Genomic DNA, 21,948 nt, shown 5'->3' on the forward strand with positions numbered 1-21,948 from the left:
TGAGCATGGTCCAGCCCAGCAGGCATCTTTGGCGGGTCCTTGTCCTCCTGCTTCTCGGTCGTTCATCCATTGCTGGACACCAGGGCCCTTCTATCTGCAGGCTTTCTGAGACACGGCTATGGCCACTTCCCACTGGGGAGTCCTTCCTGGGGTTTGGGGAGAAAATGGGGGAGGTTTCAAACCTGTCACCGCCTCCCTGTGGTCACCTCCCTGTGGTCACCTCCCTGCGGTCACTGCACCGCCTCCTCCACTCCCTGGGCTTTCTCAACCTCTCGGCAAGGTCCACACCCCCCAGGAACCTGGGGCCTCCCGGGGGGCCGGGCTCAGGTCTCCAGGGCAAGCCCAGGGAATGCCAAAGCTTTTGAATTGCAAACCCTTTTTCTCTCAAACTTTCCCACAGACCTTGGGTTTTCCAAGTAAACAACCACAGCTCAGAAACCAAGAAGGAAATCTTTGCTCCCTCTTCTCTGTGCTGTGCCACACATCCCCTTCCTGTGAACTCAAGGAAGGCTGCTGCCCTGCTGGCCGGGCTGGGGCAGGCAGGGGACAGTGAGGGCAAGAGCCAGGCGAGGGCAGCTGACAAGGGCAGATCGAACCGCTGCTATAAAGTGCTTCTGATTTCTACATGGATGTAGGCATGTTTCCTTTTTAAGACCTCAGATCCAGTGGAACTTTCTGCCGTTATGGGAATGAATGTTCTAGGTCTGCGCTGTCCAGCCACGCGAGGCTCCTGAGCTATTGACATGTGGCCAGTGTGCCTGAGGAACTGAGGTTTTAATTTTATTTCAGTTGAATTCATTTTAATTTAAATAGGCAGTGGTACCCGGTGGGTAACACATGAGACAAGACAGCCTTGGATAAACTGGTGTGCCCAGCAACCACGGAGAGCAGAGCCAAGCACACAGGGAGGCAATTAGCGGGCTGACCCATAAATAAAATACACTTCAATTAAGAGCCAGTTGAGGGATCATGGGTGAAAACCTTTTCTGCGGCTTATGCATGGCAGCCCTCACTTACTCCTCCATACGCCAGCCACAAAACCCGAGTTGTGTTTACATCATAATCTCTGGGGACTAAGCGTCCCCCAAATCAGAACTTTCAGTTTCCTCAGCGACAGAGCACAGAACAGGGACAGATGGGCGAGTCCCCTGGCTTCTTCAGCTCTCAAGCCAGTGTACCCACCTACCCAGGTGGGAGAATGTCTGTGAATTCTGTTGGCATCCTGTGAGTTTTCAGCATAGCAGGATTTACAGCCACCAAAATTACAAGATTAGCTCCAGTGCAAACCACATTTGGAGACAAATTAAGTAAGAAAGAAAGAATGGGGTGGGGTTATGTTGGGGTGCATTTTCAAAAGGGACAGTCTGGGGACACCTTGCTGAGGTGGTGACCTCCCAGCAGGTTGCTGAAGGAGGGAATGAACCAGTAGCTGTCAAGGGAGAAGAAGATACCTGGCAGAGCAAGGAATGGCCAGTGCAAAGGTCCTGGGGTAGGAAGAAACTCCGCCTTTCACTATAAAACTCTTCCACTGACCACTTACTATCTGGAGTAGACATTTCAAAGGCAGCCAAACAGAATTCCTGAATCTCTTATGACCATTCTAACCCTGTCTCCTCATTATCTCTGAAGTCATCCCAGGCCTAGAACACATATCACCCCTTCCCACCCTGGCCTTGAACTTGGAAACATTGTACCATTTCCTGCTTTAGGTTCTCAGCTCCTTGGTCCCTGGGCTTGGCAGTTGAGAAAATTCACTAATAAAATGCATAGTATGAGGCTTGGCTCATAGGAAGTAAGTGCTGGATAAAAAGGGGTCTGCTAAATTTTCCCCAGGAAGGGGGTTCAATGCTTCGTTTGCATTGCGTGTTACAAAGTATTGAAAAAATGTTATTAGCCCAAATAAAAGGATTGGGGTGAGAGTGCTAAAGACACACCCCCTTCCCAACCCTTCCCCCAGCCATAAACACTCCTGGGCTTTGCTAAAAATGATCAGCCTGCTCACCGACTCCGCCCAACCCTTCCACAAGTTTGCACTCTCTGACCCCAAGCCCCTTGCCCTTCTTAATATCCTGTCACCTGCCTGAACCTCAAAAGGCCTGCGGCTCTGCACGATGCCCTTCCCTGCAGCAGCACCGCAAGGGTTAAACGGCTGCGCCACGCGCGCGGATTGACAGCCCGGCCGGCCGCCGGGGAGAGTCGACCAATCAGCGATGGCGGTCGTCGCCCACGTGGGTACGCGGCCTCGCGATTGGCCAGAGCCTCCGGCGGCCGCCCGCGAAGCCCAAACCCACGTGCAGCCTCTGCTCTTTCATTGATCAGCTTCGCGGGGCAGGTGGCTGCGGGGCGGGGCCCGGCGGGTCAAACGGACCCGGGATTGGCAGAGGGGGAGGCGATTCCTTTGGCCCGAACTTGGCTGACCCCTGCCGCTTCCTCCTTGATTGTCCTGGGCCTCCCTCCTGAGGGAAGTGGGTAGGCAGCTGGATCTTCCGGAAGTCCCCAGGGCTCGGGGGCTGGGGAGGAAGGTGGAGGGGCGTTGAGCAGCAGAAGAGAATTAAGATGGGGCTTGGTGCCGCCTGAGTCATTAAGTGGAGAGAGGTCTCTTTCCTCCTGTCTGAAAAATTCCTCCTAATGTACCTGCCCAACTCTTACTCATCCTTCAAAACCCTTTTGCAATGATTTTTCTCCCGTGCTTTAGGAAATTGTCTTAAAACTAAGGTTGAGCTTTGGCATCCTTCTTTGGGGTCCCCCAACCTTGACAAGTCGTGGTACACAGTGTATGTGTCCAGCGCCATCTCCCCACCTCATGGGGTGAGATCCCTGGGGTCCCCACAGTTAATCAGTGAAGCTGGAGGCACCAGAGGGTGCTTGATGAGTGAACACAGGAATGCAGTGAAGTGCTGGAAGTCAGGGGGTGGGGATGGGGGTCAAGGGGGTCCTGAAGGGAAGGCCCACGTGCCTGGGGGTGGAGGTGGGGTCTGACCGTGGCCCTGCCACTGCCCAGCTTCCTGCCCTCAGGACCTGCCACCTCCTCATTACTTTCAGAGTCCCTGGCCCCAGTCTTTGGGATTGCTGCCCAAAGGTGACCTCTTGGGGCTCTCTCAGCCCCCAGGGGCACCTCAAAGGATGAGAGGCCCCAGGAACTTTGGTGAAGAGGGTGTGGAGTGTCATGAACCCCTGGGGAGAGGGGAAGAGCCCAAGGACTGGGCTCAAACGTGATGGAGGGACACGGTGGGCTAGCCTTTTAGCTGGGGACACTAACTCATCCTACCTACTGGCAGGTGCCAAGCACTTCCTTTTTAAAATTAAACTTACTCTTTATCAACCAGGTGAAAAAACGTGTGACTACATCATCTATTTGGTTAATATTTTATAAGCAAAAGCCCCCCACCCCGCTCCAGAGATGACCATTTCTAGGTTTAGGCCAGAGGTGGGCCAACATTCCATAAAGGGCCAGAGAGTGAGTATTTTAGACTTCAGGCCAGGATGCAAAATGGAAGATACCCTGCAGGTACTTAAGTGCATAGAAAGAAAGCAAATTACTTTCAGGTCTGAGAAGGTCCCAGCCCGCCCTGCCCCACCTGGCTGATTGGGGATGGGACGCGAGGCAGGGATGTTGAGAGGCTGAGGGGTTGTTCCTAACGCCTTTCTAGGCTCCAACTGGGGCCAGTCTTCCAGGCCTGGGCATCTAGGAGCCGCAAGAATCAGCTCCCTAAGTGAGGGAGCCCTGGGGGAAGGAGGTCCCACTGTGGCTCCAGAAGACAGGACCAGCAAAGGGAGATGGGGAGCCATACAGAGCCTGAAGCAAAGGGGGAACCAGCCATGCCAATACTGGCTTCTGTTTAAATGTTAGATTTGTTGTTCAGTGTGAATTTGCTTGCATTCAGTTGTAGTTTTAAAAATACTGCATCAAAAGCGTATTCCTCTTGATCTGTGCCTGCAATGTGGCTTCTTGAAGGGACCTTCGGTCTGGCCCGGCCCTGGGGAGGAGGGGCTGGGCTCGTTCTGAGGCAGGTCCTTGAGGCCTCCTCTCCAAGGCAGCCTTTCTGCCCCCAGGTACCCCCCTCCCTCGATGGCACAGATGGACAGCCCTTTCGAAACCTCCAGGGAAGGCTGTTGTGTTTGACCTCAGGCACCAGGTTCGGGGATACCCCTGTCCTCCACTTATATGTTATTGGTCTGGCCCAGTGGGTCAGCACATGGAGGCCCAGTCTCTCCTCAGGGTTTCTCTTTATGAATCCTAACCTTGAGACAAAAACTAGAAATTCTGTGTTGAAAGGTGTTTCTTCAGCTGGCAGTGGGTCGTTTAGGGAGACAGCGGGTAACTGGAATCCTTGCCCTCTCGTGTATGTTCTACTGTGGTGCTGCTTTCTGGATTTTTCCACGATGATGGGAATGTCCTGTTATCAGTAGTGCCACTATGGCACGCATTAGCTACTGTGGCTCTTGAGTGCTTGGGAATAACTGAATTTTTAACTGGATTCAATTTAAATTGAAATAGCCATGCCTGGCTAGTGGCTACCTCATTGGACAGGGCAGCTATAGGGAGAGGAGCAACGAGAATAGACAAACAAGATTCACAAAGTGTAACACTATAAAGAAAAAGAACATGAAAATAAAGGTGTTGAGCTAAGGTAGTCAGGAAGGGCTTCTTGGAGGAAGTAATGTCATGGTGAGACAGAAAATAAGGTGCTCCCCTTACCCCTGAGAGGACATGAAAGGCCATTCCAGGCAGAGGAAAGACTGTGCAAAGGCCCTGGGGCAGCACCAGGCCTGGCCTGTGGGAGGAACCCTTAGGGGGCCCATGTGGTTGGAGCGGAGGGGAGGGGAGGGAGAAGGGAATGGAACAGGGTAGGTCATGCAGGGCCCTGTGGCTGTGGGGAGGAGGCTTTTGACCTTCACCATAAGAATGAAACCCAAGGGTCTCCCTAAATAGCTCCTACTCTGTGTGATAGGTGGAATCCATTTGATGGGCATAGTGACCAGAGAGGTGTAGTGACTTGCCCAGGGCCACACAGCACTCAATTCCAGGCGCCATCCGCAGCCCAGAGTAATCTCTGTTGTTCCTTCACAAGTCCAGATCTGGCAGGATTTCCAGGGACATCATAAACAGGTAGGTGGGTGACCAGGAGCTCGGGGTATGGCTGCCCCTCCTCAAAAGGCAGGAGAAAGTGGGAGAGAGGTTGGAGAGGACGGGCCTTGGGAGCCGCAGGGAGGACTTGGCTCTGACCCAGAGAGAGGTGAGCACCCTGGAGGGCAGAGGAGGGGGACCTGGCCTGAAATTCCCCAGGACCTGAGTGGACCCCCTTATATCTCAGGAGAGCACCTCCCATCGCTCTCTGAGCCTCTTCCTTCCTGGCTGGCTCCCCGGTCCCTGTGGGGCTCAGTTGAGGCCAGGGGCCATTTCAGCACTTCCTGCAGTTCAGTTGCTTCAGCTCTGAAGGGTCAGTTCTGCGCCAGGCACACCAGGATTGGGGTGTCAGGAGTTCTCGGGGCCCGATCCCACATGAGGTGGGGGCAGGTCTGCGTGGGGGTGGGCGGGGGCTCCCTGCTCAGGGCGGCGTGCCCACACTGAGGCAAGCCTGCCTATCCTCTGCCACCTGGCCCCTTTCTCCTGGGTGCTGGCAGGACTCTCTGCCTGTACCAGATGTGACTGGCAGGGCGCCAGGGCCGTGTCTGCAACTTAGCAGGGCCCCCGGTGGGCAGCTCAGGGAACAGGGAGAGACAGATCCTGAGTGGGAGGGGGGCCAGGAAGCAACCAGAACACGGTTATTCATTCAACAGCTATTTATCCATCACCTGCCTGCCAAGTGCAGCTGAAGGCGCCAGGGAAATAGCAAAGAAGGAGACAGAGGAACCTCTGCCCTGGGGGTGAGGGGAGCTTGGCAAACAAAAGGATCACACGGTGAGGGCTGGGGGAGGGGTGGGTGAGAGCAGCCCACAGGCCCCAGCGGACCGGGGTGGGAGGGCCTGCAATTCAGAGTGGCCAGGGAAGACTCGCTGAGGAGACCTGTGAGCAGACTCTTCAAGGATATCAGGGAGGGGGTGCAGAGAGGGTGAGGAGCAATCTAGGCAGAGGGCGCAGCCTGTGCAAAGGCCCTGGGGCAGCACCAGGCCTGGCGTGTGAACAACGGGGAGGCTGTGTGGCTGGAGCAGAGGGAGCGAGGGGGAGATAGGGAGGAGGGGAGGGCAGGGAGGAGACGGGCAGGGCCCTGGGATGTGCGAGCCTGGAGGGCTGCGGGCAGGGGAGAGGGAGTTGACCCGGTGCTCACAGGCGCCCTCTACCGGCGGTGAGGAGAACAGACTGGGGGCAGGGCAGGGACCATCAGGTCTGGGATGCCGGTCAGTTAGAGCAGTTTGGTGGTGAAAGCGTCAGATTGCCGATTGGGGGCGGGGGTTTGCCGACCTGACAGCCCCTGCTGAGCAAGGAGCCCCAGGCTGGGCCATTGTGTTGCTGTTCAGCCCGCGACTACCCCCCACCAGGTGATTATCCCCAGCAGCTCTACCTGCCAGTGGACGGGGCAGACCCCCTGCCGTCCCCCTCTGTTTCCTGCTGGGGCTTCCCCGCCTCCTTGCCGTGCATTTAAAATCCTGAGCTGCAGTAGCAGCGGCCGCAGCGCCGGGCCCCCGCCGGCTGCCGGCGCACAGCTCTCCCCAGGGAGGGCCAGCGAGCAGGCAGGCGGGGGCAGCACTTTCCACGCGGAGTGCAGTAAAGTGCCAGTAAATTGCGCATTAACGAGCCGGCGAATTGCGGAAGGCTCCCCCGGGCCTGCGTGTGGGAAGGCCCAGCTGGGGGACCCAGTACTGGCTGCCCGGGGAGGCAGCAGCCTGGAGCAGGAGGGGTCAGAGTGGGGGGGTCCACGTCCTCACCGGTCCCTGGGCTCAGCAGGCGGGGGAGGGGCCGGGCTGCTCAGGGAAGCGCGTCAATACTGCCTGGCCCCGGTTCCTCCTGGCTGAGATTCTCTGTGTCTGTTTTCTCATCTGCAAAATGGGAACGCCAGGAGTGTCTGGCGGATAGAATTGGCCACAGTGGGCACCATCCTGCATTCCCTTATCAGTGATCTTTCTGCGTGAATCCACATTTTCCCAGGATTTTGGAAGTTGCCGTGGGCCAGATGACTCTGGGGAGCGTCTTAGTGTCCCCCACAGTGGGGATGTGCAGGCGTAAGTCCCACGGGCACTGTGTCCAGAGCCATAGGCCAGAGACCAAATCCATGCTACCCTCCACGGTAGCCATGGGGCACAGGTGGCCATTTAAATTTAAGCTGACATTAAACAAGTGGTACCAGCCACATCTCAAGTGCCCAATAGCCACTAGCAGCTGCCACATTAGACAGGCAGGTCTAGAACATTCCCACTATCACTATATTTAGTCTGGCAACGGACTAAATGTAGCTGCACACACACACATTCCCACGGAGTTCCTTATGGTGCCAAGAAGGTGGGTCTCCCCACTAGGAGTTCTTGAGAACCCTGGCGGGAAGTCTCCAGTCTTGTCTGGTCTGTGGGAGCCACATGCCAGCCACATTCTAGGAACCACTGTACCTGGTCAGCCACAGCCCCCATGTGCCCGTTGAGCACTTGAAGTGTGGCCAAGTTTAATTGTACATTAAAGAGCCACACCTGCGGTTGGTAGCTGTGTGTGGGGCGGCCCAGTTCTGTGGAAAGAGAAGTTGAAAATGAATCTGGTCCTGTGTTGGGTAAGTGGTATGGGGCTAACGCAGTAGGGGATGTGGTCGAAAGTCCCATACCCTCCAAGGACAGAGGAGGCAGAGAGGAAGCCTGTTGGAAGACAGAACACTGGAAACTTAGATCCCTCAGTCCCTTCTGTGTCCTTCTGTAGGAACTGTTGACCTAAATCTGGAATCAGTAGTCAGGACATGGCTCCATTTTAAATATAAAATAACCTTATGTGGCTCTCCCACCAGGTCCCCAGTGCCCTGCTGACGGCCCTTCTCCCTAAGAGGTAACCATTGGTTCTTAATATCTTGCCAATATGGACACAAGTTCAAGCATCACCACCACACAGAGGGACACATGTAAATACCATGTCATTTTGAAGCCACTGAAAGCAAGGGCTAGTGTTCAGACTTCAGTTTTCCATCCCAGGAAAAGCAGGCTGGATGCTAACCGGGGCCGAGGCTACTTTCTACTGTATTGTAATGGGGACAGGCCTTAGGCCAGCTTCTATCGTCCGCTGCTGAGTTCTGGGCACCAAGGCCTTGCTTTCCGCCTGATGCAGTACGGAGAGCCCTACATTATCATGAATCCACCCAGAAACGTTCAGGGCACGTGGTATATCCCGGTTTTACACACGGGAAAGTGGCTGGCAGGAGGGGGTTCACACCCAGGGTTTCACACCCAGGGCCATCCGGTTATGGACGTTTATCTGGGATGGTGTTCCCACCTCCAGGCTGAAAACCTTCTACCATTTACGGAGACCTGCAGCCAACCTCTGGGCTTCCAGTGGGGGAGGTAGGTTTCTGGGCCCTTGAGGAGGGTAGGGACAGACTCAGGGTCAGGGCAAAGGGCATGTCTTCTTGTCCCTCAGAACCTCGTGTTTGCAGCACTGGGGGAGTCAGGTCTCGGCTGGTGACCAGATCGGCCTGGCCTCCTGGAGATCACCCAGCCTGGAGGCTTCTCAGCACCCCGGGGCCAAGACCCTGCAGCCCTCTGTTCTCTAGGGGCCATCAACCAAGCTGTCATAGCCGTAAGGTCACCCGACTGGCTCCAGCAGCCTTCTGGAGTGGACGAAGCCCCCGTCCACCAGCTGGACGTGCAGCTGTCCTGGGACCCCGAGCCCCAGGTTTTGGCAGGATGCTCTAACTGAGCAACTCTGGCAGCGTGTTGCTGGGACCCATGATACGGTGGGTTGGCCCGGACACAGGAGTGAGCCCCTGAGAGGGAGGGGAAATGGGTCCCTGCCGTCACCACAGCAACAGAACAGGTGCCAGGCCTGGGGAGTAACTTGATTCTTGGGTACCCGGAGGTGTGAGCTTCTGGGCTGGGTGGGCCCCTAGGCTGGGACGTTTGAGTCCCTGGGGGATCGGTCCACATCCTCTACCCTTAGTCCCTGGAGAATTCAGGGCTGGGCCCAGCTGAGACGGTCCGCAGCCCTGCCTGCATGGGAAGATGGGATTTGGGCCTGTTCATGAATTCCATCCATGCTGCCAGGGCCTCCTTGAGGTTTTCTGGTTCTAAGCCCGACCCTGGTTCCAAGCTGATCGCCGCAGTTCCTGTGGGCAGGAAATCCAGGACTCAGGGCCACACTACTCGGGACCTGAACATGCTTTGGGTGATCCCCATGGGCTGGGGGGCCACCTGCTACAGGGACCCACACCTGCCACTTATCCCCTCTTGTCTCTGCCCAGTTCTTGGGGCAGCTCTCCCGCATGGCCCAGGTGAGTCCCGGACTTGAGTGGCACCCCCCCAGGAAGGCTGCAGGGACTGGGGCAGAGGTTGCTGAGTGACTCAGCTGTGATCTGGTCCTCCTGCAGAGAATGCTGGGAGGGCCTCTCTGTTCCTGAGGTCCATGTACTTGTCTGCACTGCCCCTCCCATCTGTACCTCTGTCCCCAGCAGGGAGAGGCGACCAGAGGTGTAGGTGTGTCCCCCCTTCCCCTTCCCCATCACCACGGTGCTGTCCTCAATGACCAGAGCTGAGGAGACGGGTAGAGATGTGCCACTTGAGTTACCAGCATCACTGCCCCTCCCCACATAACCGGCCCTGGGTCCCAGGGATTTGGCAAAGGAACTCCATGGAAAGGAGCTGGAGGCAGACAGTCCCAACCTTGTGGTTTGAGGCTGGGGGAGCCCAGGTGGGAGCCAGAAGAATCCTAGAGGAAGGGGCATAATGGTTAGGACCTTGATGGATGAGTAGGAGTTTGCCGGGATGGGGCAAGGCATTCTAGGCAGGAGGGAGCTGTGTTAGAATACTTGGAAGGGTGTGAGTAGGTAGGACCTTGGGGAAAGTGTAGTAAGTGGGGAAAAGAGGCCTCAGAGAACCTCAATGTCTGAAAAAGAACAAAGCCCTTCTGGGGCTTAATGGGTGCCCCCCCTTCACTGGGAAGAGGGGCTCATAGGAAGGTTGGTGACCCCGAAGCCTCTCCTCCCTAGATGCTGGGACCCTGAGGATTTCAAGGACACGTGGAAAAAGCAGAATGCCTTGCCCTGGCAATCCCACAAAGTTGGCCGTCCCACACGGAATGGAGATGGAGGTGCTGTCACATGGGGACCCCGTGCTGGCACAGCTGTCAGCAGCACCCCAAGGCATGCGTTCACCTGCAGCTGGGGCACCATCAAGGTGTGGAGCCCAGTGTGCCAGGTGGTGGAGGACAGGTTTCCGGAGAGGTGCCTGCCCGTACAGGTGAGGGCGGGGCTTGTGGGCACAGGAGGAGCCCCTGCAGGGGAGGAAGCCTGTGAGTCTGCCCACCCTAGACCTGGGGGGAGTACCTTCACTCCAGCCTGCTGTCCTCAGACAGCAGGACCCCCCTGTCAGGCAGCCATGGCCTGGCTGGCGTGAGCGTGTGGGGCCTGGCAGTGCCTTCCCTGCATGTGAAAGATGAGCTCCTCTGCTAGGGTCTCAGCTGCCAAGCCCTGGCCTCCAGCCCTGAGGACCATCCGGCCTTTGCCTACTTCACCGACCGCACCTTCAGGATCCGGGACCTGCAGGACCGGAGCGTGGTCAGGTATGGCCTGGGTGGGTGGGTCATCCCCAGGGCCCATTGCCACCTCCCCAGAGTAGGAACCTAGCAGTCCCAAGACCAAAGCCCCCCACCTTCTTGAACTTGCACCTGAGAGAGTTCAAGTCCCAGGTCCAAATCTTGGCTGGGCTGTTTCCTCGAAGGCCAGTCATGGTGCTTTTTGCCTGCCTCGGTTTCCCTATTTGTCACCTGGGTGCAGTTGGGCGGGTGAAGTTCTTAGGGCCCAAAGCTCAGTATTGGCCCTGATCCCCTCCCAATGCCCATCCTGGTCAAGGACCTGCCAGGCCACCTGAATGGAGGCAGGGACATTGCTGTCAAAGACCATACCGTCTGGATGAAGGGTCTGGATACCTGCCTGCGGTGCTGGGACCTCAGGACCCCCAGGGAGCCCCAGGAACACCAGCTTGAGTCTCAGGTGTGCAGGTTAAGATGGGTTCCACTTGCCAGGGTAGGGGCTGGGCCTCGGGCTAGGAAGGAGGTGGAATTTGGGGGACGGTCAGGGATCATGGTAGGTCAAGCATCTGATGCTGGCCAGAATAGAAACGCTCCCCCCCACTGCCCACGTAACACTGGCACCCTCACGCTGTTTCAGGTGCTCAAAGCCCTGTGTAGTGTCTGCCGTAACCCTTTCAGGTAGAGCGGATACACCCATTTTGCAGAGAAGCAGGCTGAGGCCTGAGGCTCTGAAGTTGCTTGTTGGCCCACAGCCAGGAAGCGGGCAGATGGTCAGCTCCCCAGGCAGGTCCCTGGGCTCCTGCCTGCCTCCCTCCGGGGCCAGCCCAGGACCCAACTGGCTTCTTCCCAGCTGCTCGCCCCCAACCTAGTGAGCCTGTCTCCCAGTCTCCGGGAGGACTGGGTGCTGGTGGGCACAGCCAATGGCCGGCAGTGGCTGCAGGGTGGGGTGTTAAGCCCAACATCCCTGGTCTCCAGGCCTCGCCCCTTGGTGAGTGGCCTGCCCCACTGAGCTAATCTTCCCTCGAGGAGGGGTTTCCCAGCCACTTCTTGCACAGTGCCAGGCGTGGGGTTCTACCCGACACCCTGTCCATTGGATCAGCGCACTCTCCCTGGGCAGGGGGCGGGGGGTGAAGCTAACCCTTGGGGGTGTACCTGGCCATGTCTGGGGATGTCTGGGGTTGTCACAACTGGGCAAACTCCAGGTGTCAAATGGGTGGACACCAGATAGCTGCTCAGACCTGCTCAGTGTCAGTGCTTCTGCTCAAGTCCGATCTGGAAACTCCGTTGTCTGCTGGAGTTGGAAGGAACTTCCCTGCCCTCCTCACCAGGCCGACCTCCTCACCTCCTCACCTCCTCACCTTTGCACATGCTGTACCCTACATACCGAGCAGTCTCATGACCCTTCTGACGGCCGCTTCTCCCGTTAGCTCTCAGCTTAGCTGTCATTTCCTCTGGGACTGCTATGTTCCCTTGACACCTTCCCATGAGCAGGCTTCATGCACCAGGCTTTTAGGAATTACCTCCAGGTCTCAAAGGACACATGACTGCACCTCCTAAGAGCTATGTGCTCTGTTATAATCCTCATCCTCCTGTACGTCGGCAGTGTCTGGGGGTGAGCCTGTCCAGAGGGTTGGTGGTAAAAGAGAGAATGTCAACCTTCTGGGCCAGAGCATTTAATAGCTGCGTGTGACTGTCTTGGTTGCTGGGGCCTGAAGCTGCATGTGGAGGCGGTGGCAGGTCCTTCACTGTCGCGAGCATCTCCTGGGGCGGGGCCCTGCAGGTCACTTGGGCACGAATGAGACAAATGGCATCTACCTGGGGCTGTTTGTTACGTGGCATGACTTGGGCCACATCGCCCACACAACACGACACCTTTTCTCATAGCAGCCCCTGTGCTATTTCATGCAGAATGAACTACTTCATGGACCAGATAAGAGAAATGAGGCCGAGAGAGGGGAAGTCTGTCTCCTTTCCCCCGGTCACATAGCTAGAAAGTGGCTTCCCTAGCGGTGCTCAAGAAAAGCCACGGTCCTTGGTCCCCCAGCCCCAGACAGAAAGGCAGCTGTGATAAACACCTTTATTTCCCCCGATCCCCCTGGCCCACCCGCCCCCACGTGCTGCAGACGATGTGACGACATCAGCCCGAAAGCACGTGAGCGTCGGTGCTCCCAGGTGCGGCTGTGGGGGGGGGTGCAGGGGTCTCTGTCCCCTGGCCGCCGAGCAGGGGTGCGGGAAGAGGGGCTTCTCAGTATACCACCTCGTAGACAGTGGCCTTCTTGTCCCCTGAGCCCGTCACGATGTACTTGTTGTTCCCAGAGATGTCACAGCTCAGCACAGACGACGACTCCTTGGACTGTTGACAGGGTGAAGGACAGGGACAGGGGGCAGAGGTGAGGCGCGCTGACATTCAGAGGGAAGAGGCGCGGCTCCTGGGGCCAGCGCCTGCCCCCAAGGACGAGCCTGGGGTCAACGCTGGGGCTGAGACAGGATCAGGTCAGGACAGGGGCTCAGAGTGGGGAGTGGGGGCACTTCTAGCAGGGTGGGGATCTTGGGAGAGGGAAGGTGACGTTTTCCAGGATAAGGTGCATTGGTGCTCCTGGGAAGGACAGGACCTCCACTCTCTGGACACTCACAGAGATGGGTCTGAAGCACTGCCCTTTCCTGGGAAGCTCAGAGAGGGTATGCGCCAGGCATGAGGCCACACAGCACAGCAGAGGGCTAATGACCTGCATCAAAGCTTGGCCAACTTTTTCTTTAAAGGGTCTGAGAGTAAATTTTCAGGCTTTCTCTAAAGTCTATATAAGTCCAGTAAGTCCAGAGGTCAAATAAATGTATGTCACATACTCAACTTTTTTTTTTTACAACCTGTTAATAATGTAAAAACCATTTCATACCCACTAGGATGGCCACAATAAAAAAGACATAGTAACAAGTGTTGGAGAGGATGTGCGGGATGATCCAGCCCTTACACGCTGCTGGTGGGGAAGCAAACCTTGGAAACGGTCTTGCAGTTCAACCAAAGGTTAAATGGTTATCAGCCATTCCCCACCAAGAGAACCAAAACTGCGTGTTCACGCAAAACATCTGGACGTGCATGGCCACAGCAGCACGATTCACAGTAGCCAAAAGTGGGAACAAACCAGGTGCCCGTCACCCGGTGAATGAATACACAAAATGTGTCCATCTGTGCGTGGAATATTACACAGCCTTGAAAAGGACGGACATCCTGACCCCTGCTACAACATGGATGGATGGACCTCGAGGACACGGTGCTCAGTGACATGATCCAGACCCAAAAAGACTGACCCCGTCTGATCCCCGTCCCAGGAGGTCCCTAGAGGAGTCTCATCCACAGAGACAGAAAGTGGGTGGTGGCGCCGGGGCTGGGGAGAGGGTGGGGAGTGAGTGTTGCCTGGGATGGACTTTCACTTCGGGAGGGTAGAAAGTTCTGGAGACGGATGGGGGGCTGTTCGCACGACAAGGTGAATGTGCTTCATGACGCTGAGCTGTGCACTTACACATAGTTAAGATGGCAAATTTTACACGCACTTTACCACAATTAAAACAAAACAAAACAGGGCTGCATGCACATGTGGCCCACAGCCTGCAGTTTGCTGACCCTGCATTAGTAGCTGCTGGCTGGTGGGGAGGCTCTGTGAAATCGCCAGTGCAGCGAGGCCCTGCTGAGGTGGGAGTGCCAGAGCACGCATACCTGGAAGATGCTGGCTCCGTAGGGTGTCCTCCATGCATTGAGAAGGTTGTCCTTTCCCGTGCTCACGAACCACCGCCCTGGGGGGGACAGGAGAGTTCCAGGAGAGAGGCCTGCCGGAAGCCCAGGGCTGTGGGCAGCAGGCAGGGGCGGACAGGCTGGGCTGGCCTCTCTCCTTCCTGTCAGCACCATTGACTTCATTTGGGGGACATGAGGCCCCCTTAGCTGAGGCTTGATCCTTCCCCCCCATTTTCTAGATGGTGATATCAAGGTCCCTGAGGTTCCATCTGGCCTTCAAGAAAGGGGAGCCCCCAGGAGAAGGTGGCAGATAATATGCAGGATACCCAGTTAGGGTTTGAATCTTAGATAAGCCACGAGTCATCTGTAGTGCAGATGTACCCCAAATATTTCACTGTTTTCTTAGTATATGGATGTCCTGGGTAACACTTGGGACATACTAAAATATCATTTGACTTTTAAAAAATGTGAGTATAAGCCATGCAATATTTGGGATACATCTCTGCTAACAAATTCCAGATGACCCTCAGACAACACAGGGGTTAGGGGTGCTGACCCCCTGTGCAGTCGAAAATCCATGTGTAGCTTTTGACTCCCCAAAATGTAACTGCTGACAGCCTCCTGTGGATGGGAAGCCTTACCCATAACATAAACAGTCGATGAACACGTATTTATTATGTTATGCATGCATTATATACCGTAATCTCACAATAGAGTAAGAGACAAAATGTTTTCTCAAATTGTCACAAATCTCCCCCAAATTTCCCAATAGACTTATTGAACACAATCCAATCCATATACAAGTGGACCCGCGTGATTCAAATCCATGCTGTTCTAGGGTCGACCATGGTGGCCTTTGAGCGTAAGAATGTCCCACGCCTTGTGTGGGACATACTTACAGTATCAGAATTATTTGCTGTTTAGCGTTAAGTCTATCCCACACAATGCGTGGGATATACCTACACTACGTAAAGAGCTGTTTGGGTAAGATTCAGACTGAACTGAGCATCCTGATCTTTTTGTTTGGTGTTCTGGGGGCCCTGCTCCCCGAACCCCGGAGCCCCGCCCCAACCAGGGCAGACCCACCGCAGGAGGCGAATTTGAGGGAGAGCACGCAGCTCTCGTGCAGGTGCAGTTGGTACTTCTCCGGCTTGCGGACGTGCAGGATCTCCACGTTGCTGCTCTCCATGCCGACGGCCAGCCAGTCCTGGTTGGGGCAGTGGCCCAGAGAAAAAATCTGGGGTGTAGAGGGGAAGATGGGACATCAGAAACCCCTTCTGAAGCTGGCAGCTTCCCTGACCGAGGGGCACCCCCGCTCCCCTGCTGCAGTCCCCGCGGAGAAGGGCAGCTGGCCCAGGGCCTGCAGCGCAGCAGGCAACTGCCTGGCGAATCATTAATATTAATCAGAATTACACGGCACCCCAGGGCCTCACATCCATTATCTGCTCCGAAGGCACCACAGTGCTGGCAGGAGGGGAGGGTGAGGCCGGCGAGGACAGTCACTCCCCTCGAGCAGATGAGGGAAAAGGAAGCTGAGGCCACAGCTCACCCCAGGCCACACGGCAAGCCCAGAAGACCAGGCGCTCTCAGCCTCCCGGTGTGGAAGGTTCCCCAGAGGCTGGCACCTCTTTTCATTTGATTTGAGAGGACTTGGTGGCCTCCTCACTGGGTCCCACCCCAAGCAAAGTACAAAGTTGTAAGGCCCTGATCTCTTGAACCCCCCCATGAATCTTCCAAGTAAGACACATGTGGGTAGAACCACACGTTTGCAGCAGAGAGAAGACTGGAAGGCTCCATGAGTTCTGTCTGGGCCGTATGCAAGCGTTCCTGTGTAAAGACAGGGGGCCCAGTGGGATGGAAGACTCTCCATGGGACCCCCAGATGTGTACACAACCTATCTAGGTTTCAGGGATGGGAAGGGCAGCTGCACCCACCCATGCCACCAGCACCCGTCTAAGAAACTTTCAAGCATAGATGAGAGGGTAGAACAGAAAGAGTTTGGGGAGCTAGCTCTCCCCAGGCTTCAAGGAGCCGGGCAAACTGGAGAAGGGTTTTGAAGGATGAGTAGGAGTCCACCAATTGGAGAAAAGAAGAGAAGGCATGTCAGCCCGAGGGAACAGTAAGTGGGGAGGTCTAAAGGTGTCACAGAGCACAGGGACCAGAGCATGGACACCTTCAGTGACAGGTCAAGGAGCTTACACCCTGCCCCCAAGGCAGTGGGAGAGAGAATCTGTGTCTGCAGTACCTGAGGATCTGTCCTTGACTCTGTTCCTCAGCCCTCAGGGGCCCTCTGATTCTCTCCAGCCTCTTCACCACACCCTTCGGCCTAGACGCCCACAGTGCCCTCAACAGAGACTCTCTGTGCCCAGTTTCTATGTCAATCCCCACCCATCCCTCCAGGTCAGCATCTCCCCCACGGTGAGCCCTCGGGGGTGGTCAGAAGCTCTCAGTGGGGTCAAGAGGTTGAAGGCTGGGAGGAGAAACTGGCTACACAAGGAGAGACAAAGGAACGGGGGAATGGCTTGGCAAAAGCCTCTGGAAGATGATCTGAGAATCTCAGTAGACCCCCAGCTTTATATCAATTGACTTCTTTGCGGCTCCCTGGGCCTGTCTCTGGAGAATCAAAGAGGATTTTCTGAAGGACAAGCAAGATGGGACACAGAAAGTAGTGAGCCCAGCTTCCGGAAGTGGGTGCCTAAGGAGAGGCGGGGAGGCCACACCCCCGGAGCGTGCCCCCTGAAGGCCAGACCCCGCGACACCTGGGAGCTGAAGTCGTGCTGCTGAAGCTGGCGGCCCTCCCGCAGGTCCCAGCAGCGCACAGTGTTGTCCAGGCCCCCTGTCCACAGCCGAGTGCCGTAATCAGAAATGTCGATGCAGCTGGCGCCGTCTGTGTGGCCCTGGAACTGCCTGCAGGAGAAGAGCCCAGGCATCCCCTCCTGGAGTTGGTTCTGCTCCAGCGCCCCCTCCCCCCCCCCCAGGATGGTCCTCCACCCTCCCAGCACAAACAGGAAGGGGGCAGGGGCCACCCCAAGGTCACAGGGCACCCACCACGCACCTGACCATGGCCTGGTTCTGCAGGTCCCAGACCACAATGTTGCCATCGCTGCAGCAGGAAAAGCAGACCTTGGCGTCAGGGCTGACTGCCAGGGCGTAGCAGGCGGGGGCGGACGAGGTCAGCTCGGCCTTGATGCGAGGGGTGGGCGCTGCCAGGTCCCAAATGGACAGGGTGCTGGCCTCACCGCCCACGATCAGACTTCGGCCATCTGGCAGCAGCTTGCAGGAGCGAATATAGTTGTCCCGGTTCTAGGCGGGGAGAGAAGCGAGGCGGTGGCCCCCGGCTACGCCTGCAGGAGCCCGGCCTCATGGCCCTTCTCGGGGCTGAGGAAGAGCTGCCCTAAGGTGGCCTGTAAGATCCATCTCCCTTGCCTTATAAACGCCACCTCCATCGGCCTAAGCTTTATCCTTTGGCCTACAAGTCCCGCGTCCTCTGGCTTATAAGCTCCACCCCCATTGGCCTATAGGCCCCGCCCCATGCACCTGCAGGCCCCGCCCTCACCAGGCAGTCGAGCTGGGCAATAGGCGTCTTGGCGCCGGGCTGGCCCACGTCCCACACCTTCACGCAGCCCTTGCCGCCCGTGTACACGTGCTGCGTGGAGCCGCTGATGGTGACGGCGCAGACCACCTCGCCGTGCGCCAGCGTGTGCAGCTGCCGCGCGTGCCGTGGGATACCCGCGCCCACCAGCGCGTCCGACGGGAAGGGCACCGGCTGCATCTGCCCGTCGGCCGACACGTGGAATGAATAGGCCCTGGACAGGAGGTGGGGCGTGACGCGCGGGGAGGGACCTTCCCGGGCCCGGTGCCTCCCTGCTTTAGGGAAGGGGCCCCATGACGGAACGGAGAGGGATCCCGTGCTGGCCGAGGGCATGGTGACCAAGGCTTAGTAACTGTTTAGCAAACAGAGGACCCAGGAAGGTGCCCTGAGTAGTAGTCGCCAGTCATGTACCCAGTTACATTTAAATGAATTTAAATTTTCATGTCCTCAAATGTGGCAACTTGGCCACATTTCAAGTGCTCAAAAGCCACAGCTGGCTGGTTGGAGAGCAGCTGGTGCAGAACATTCCCACCATGGCAGAAAGGTCTATGGCTACCTGGGGCCCAGGTCACCCTCTGGGGGGGGCACAGCCTGTGCCCTGTAGGTACGGAGTGGTCCCTGGCCCCACCCACTAGAGGCTGGAAGCATGTGGGGGGGACCACCCAAAAATATCCCCAGACCTGGACAAACACTGGGGCACAGTCAAAAATACCCCCTGTAGGACCACTGATCCAGATTTTGCTGCTGACTCCAGGAGAGAACTTTCCAGAAAGGCAGCAGGAACCCCACCCATTAGTGTGCTCACCCTGGAGGAGGTCGGGAACCCCACCCCGTACTCACGGCTTTCCCCCAGGGATGGTGGGCAGGGAGGAAGAGATGGACGACCCGCGCAAATGTGGGTGAGACTCAAATGCCATCTGCCAAAATGCCAAAGGGGTGACTCTGGACAGGTGGCTCAAACCCACACCTGCCCTCTCCCATGCTCCCCTGCTGTATCCCTCCCCGTTTATCAGAGGCTCCTCAATCTGTTTATCAGCCCTCCCAAGAAAACCAAGATGGCCCCTCTCCCGTACCCCTGCTACAGATGGACCATGGAAGCTTCCACTTGGGGAACCCCAAGCTCTCTGTCCTGGGAATCCTAGCCACTTTTCCTCCACCCAATGCTCAGACCTGCTGCGGAAGAGCAGTCGGCAAACCATGGCCCCCTGCTTGCTTTTATAAATAAAGTTTTATTGGTATGCAGCCACACTCATTCATGTATATATTGTCAAGGGTGGCTTGGAGCTTCCAAGGGAGAGTTGAGCAGCTGTGACAGAGCCTGGCTGGTCTGCAGAGCCCAAAATATCTACCTGGCCCCTTACAGAAAACATCTGCTGACCCCTTTTCTACATCCCTCAAACAAGTGCCCAGCAGCCCCAAGCCTGTCTCCAGTGACAGGTATTTCATTCCCTCTGGAGTCACCTTGATCCACTTCAGGACGGCTTGCTGCATCAGCCATCTGTCCCAGCACTGCCCGCTGGGACCCACACCCCTGTCTGCTCCCTGTGCCCCAGCTCAGGGGTCTTGGGCCTCATTCCGTCAATCTCTCCTCACGGACTATAACTTTCAGGCCTCTGCCTGGGCTAGTCCTCCTCTGCAGCCCAAAATCAGGGCTAACTGTATTGTAGCATCTGCCAGGAGGCTGTGTGGGTTCCTCACCGCCCATGGCTGCAGCCCTCTGCTCCTTTTAATGCAGTATAATCACAGTTGCTTTTTCCAGTTGCAGGTGCTGATTTGTATTAAGCTTGTGGGGCTCCTGAGAGCCTCGGATCATCCTCCCACATGTACTTGCCAAGCCAGGACTCCCCTCCCTTTCTCCATTCCCTCATCTCTCCTTTTGGTACTGGTTTCCCTCCCAGCCCCCAGCCCCTGGGCCCTGCTGCTGCCCCCACCTCAAGGACTCACCATGGGGGAGCGTCCATACACCACAGAGCCGCTGACCTGGGGGGACAGGTGGAGGCTGACGTAGGAGCTGGGCACAGAGAGGTCCCCGTTAAGGGTGCTGTGGGAGGCCAGGCTGAAGGATGTGGTAAAGGGACTGGACAGGGTCAGGGGGCTCCTCAGGGCTGTGAGAAAAGACAAAGACAGGTGTCCAGACACCTTGGACCCACACCTGCCTTGGCCTGTCATTCAGGGCTCCCGCGCGGTGGCCCAGCATCCACCATACCCTGTCCTATCCGTAGACATTGACAAATATTGTTCCCTCTGGGGCTGATACATTTTCCCCTTTCCTTCTTCAGCTGCTGAACTCCTACACAGTCTTCAAAGCCTAGACACAATGCCCAGCAACATCTCAGGAACATCCTGGAGCCTCCCCACTCCACCTCTAGCCTCCAACCTTGCCCATCTTGGATCCCTTCCTCTACCCCAGCCTTGATCACACAGGACTGGGATTCTGGGGTCTGGGTCTCCTCCTCCACCATCCGGGAGTTTCTTGAGGGCAAGTTCCAGAGCTGATTTCTTTCTAGGACCCCAGAACAGCGCAGGGTCTGGCCACAGACAGAAAAGAAGAGCAATCATCCCTTTATCAACAAAATGAGGCTCAGAGAGGCTGAATGGCTTGCTCAAGGTCACACAGCTGGTGAGTATTCAAGGCTGGACTCAAACCCAAGCCTGTCAGACTCTAAAGTTTGTCTTTCTAGTGCCTTAGGCCCAAAGCCCCTGAGTAAGTCACTTCCCCCTCTCTCGGCCTCAATTTCCCTACCTGACAAGCCAAGGCAATGAGGAAAGCGAACCTCAGAGTGAGGCAGCATCTAGCTCGGGGTCAGGAAAAGGGCCAAAACATTGCAGGGCTGGAATCCGAACTGCCTGCCTCCCCAACCCCTTACCATTTCCTAGGCACCCCCAGGGAGGAGATGGGCCCTGCAGGCACCGGCTGGCGCTCACCAAGGCTGTCCGTGCATGGCGTGGGCTTGGCAGCAAGCTGGCGGAGGTGACTGGATGAGCTGGGCCCAGGGGCAGACGTGTCCTGGGGCGGGGAGGAGTCGCAGGACTTGGGGGCAGGCGTGCCAGCAGGAAGATCATTCTGGAAAGAAAGGGCAGGACTGGGCACCACCAGGTCCGGGTGCCTCGAAGCCTATGAGCTGATCAGAAACTGGATGGAGAAGGGAGGTGTGCCACAGGTAGGCCTGGGCTCACAGAGGCATCTGCACGCCTGCAATGGCGCACCTCTGTCACGCAGGTGTGCACACATCGCACATCAGGGGAGCGGGCCCCTGACTGATTCCTCAGCACAGGGGACACTGAGTGTCTGCTCACTGGAAGGCCAGGCAGGTGCCTGAGTCACTGCAAGGCTGGTGCACGCATAGGCCCACAGGAGTGTGGGTGTCCCTGGGGTAGTGGGAGGTCAGACCGGGGATCACGCAAGAAGGTGGTGGACAAGGCGGAGGCTGTCAGATCCTTTGGGGATGAGGAGTGGAACACTCGGGGACAGGTGCATGCAGTAGGAGACCACAAGCGTGCTTCCACCCCCCACCCAGTCCTGCTGGACACCTCCTTGCTCCCCTGGGGAAAGGCAGTGTCCCCTACTGCTGCCCCTCCCTGTGGGGACATTTGAGGAGATGAAAAGCAGGCCTCCGTGTAGGCTGGGCTTTCTACTGTCTCTTCTTTCCCCTTTAAAGAGACTTCACATCCGTGTCTTGTGTGGGTTGCATCCTGCCTTTCCATTAACAAGCACATGTGATGTGACAGCTACACTGGCATGGCCGCCCAAGAGAGCGGACAGGGACAGCACGGGGACTGGAAGCCTCCTGGGGGCTTGGCCATCAGCAGAGAGCAGCCTCGCCCCCGCCCTGGCCCTGGTCTCCTTGGAGTGGGGGAAGCACAGACAGGCGAGGGAGCCCCAGCCTGGGCAGTTGCCATGGCAACCTGCTGGGAGGGGAGGCCTGGAAGCCCACACCATCTCTGGGTAAGTGCAGGGCAGGGGGTCTGGGGAAG

The 21,948-nt window shown here is 56.9% G+C and overlaps 2 protein-coding genes across 9 annotated transcripts in view; one reads left to right on the top strand and one right to left on the bottom strand.

The window, feature by feature from the left end:
* The first annotated feature begins 2,210 nt into the window (after nt 1-2,210).
* On the top strand, nt 2,211-12,093 carry TLE6 (TLE family member 6, subcortical maternal complex member). Its single transcript, XM_037018502.1, is given in 10 exon segments — nt 2,211-2,232; nt 8,682-8,803; nt 8,805-8,864; nt 9,200-9,398; nt 9,495-9,531; nt 10,113-10,362; nt 10,434-10,679; nt 10,974-11,122; nt 11,528-11,642; nt 12,082-12,093. Coding segments are annotated over 10 exon segments (1,212 nt in total).
* Nucleotides 12,094-12,722: 629 nt separating this feature from the next.
* The window catches only part of TLE2 (TLE family member 2, transcriptional corepressor), a 31,206-nt gene continuing 21,980 nt past the window's right edge, over nt 12,723-21,948 (bottom strand). For 3 of the 8 annotated variants that reach the window (XM_037018107.2, XM_073220600.1, XM_037018108.2), the window contains 11 exons: nt 20,899-21,037; nt 20,379-20,501; nt 20,180-20,281; nt 19,918-20,078; nt 18,814-18,890; nt 17,938-18,187; nt 17,437-17,684; nt 17,141-17,288; nt 15,468-15,618; nt 14,367-14,443; nt 12,724-13,007 (listed from right to left, as the gene is read on the bottom strand). In XM_037018107.2, coding sequence (XP_036874002.2) covers nt 12,900-13,007; nt 14,367-14,443; nt 15,468-15,618; nt 17,141-17,288; nt 17,437-17,684; nt 17,938-18,187; nt 18,814-18,890; nt 19,918-20,078; nt 20,180-20,281; nt 20,379-20,501; nt 20,899-21,037 — 1,584 coding nt within the window. In that variant the 3' untranslated portion in view covers nt 12,724-12,899. Of the gene's footprint in view, nt 13,008-14,366; nt 14,444-15,467; nt 15,619-17,140; nt 17,289-17,436; nt 17,685-17,937; nt 18,188-18,813; nt 18,891-19,917; nt 20,079-20,179; nt 20,282-20,378; nt 20,502-20,898; nt 21,038-21,948 lie in introns of all 8 variants that reach the window. The other 5 variants (XM_037018111.2, XM_037018113.2, XM_037018109.2 and 2 more) reach the window with 4 other exon arrangements.

Source organism: Manis javanica, chromosome 13, assembly GCF_040802235.1.
Source record: "Manis javanica isolate MJ-LG chromosome 13, MJ_LKY, whole genome shotgun sequence".
Taxonomy (NCBI): domain Eukaryota; kingdom Metazoa; phylum Chordata; class Mammalia; order Pholidota; family Manidae; genus Manis; species Manis javanica.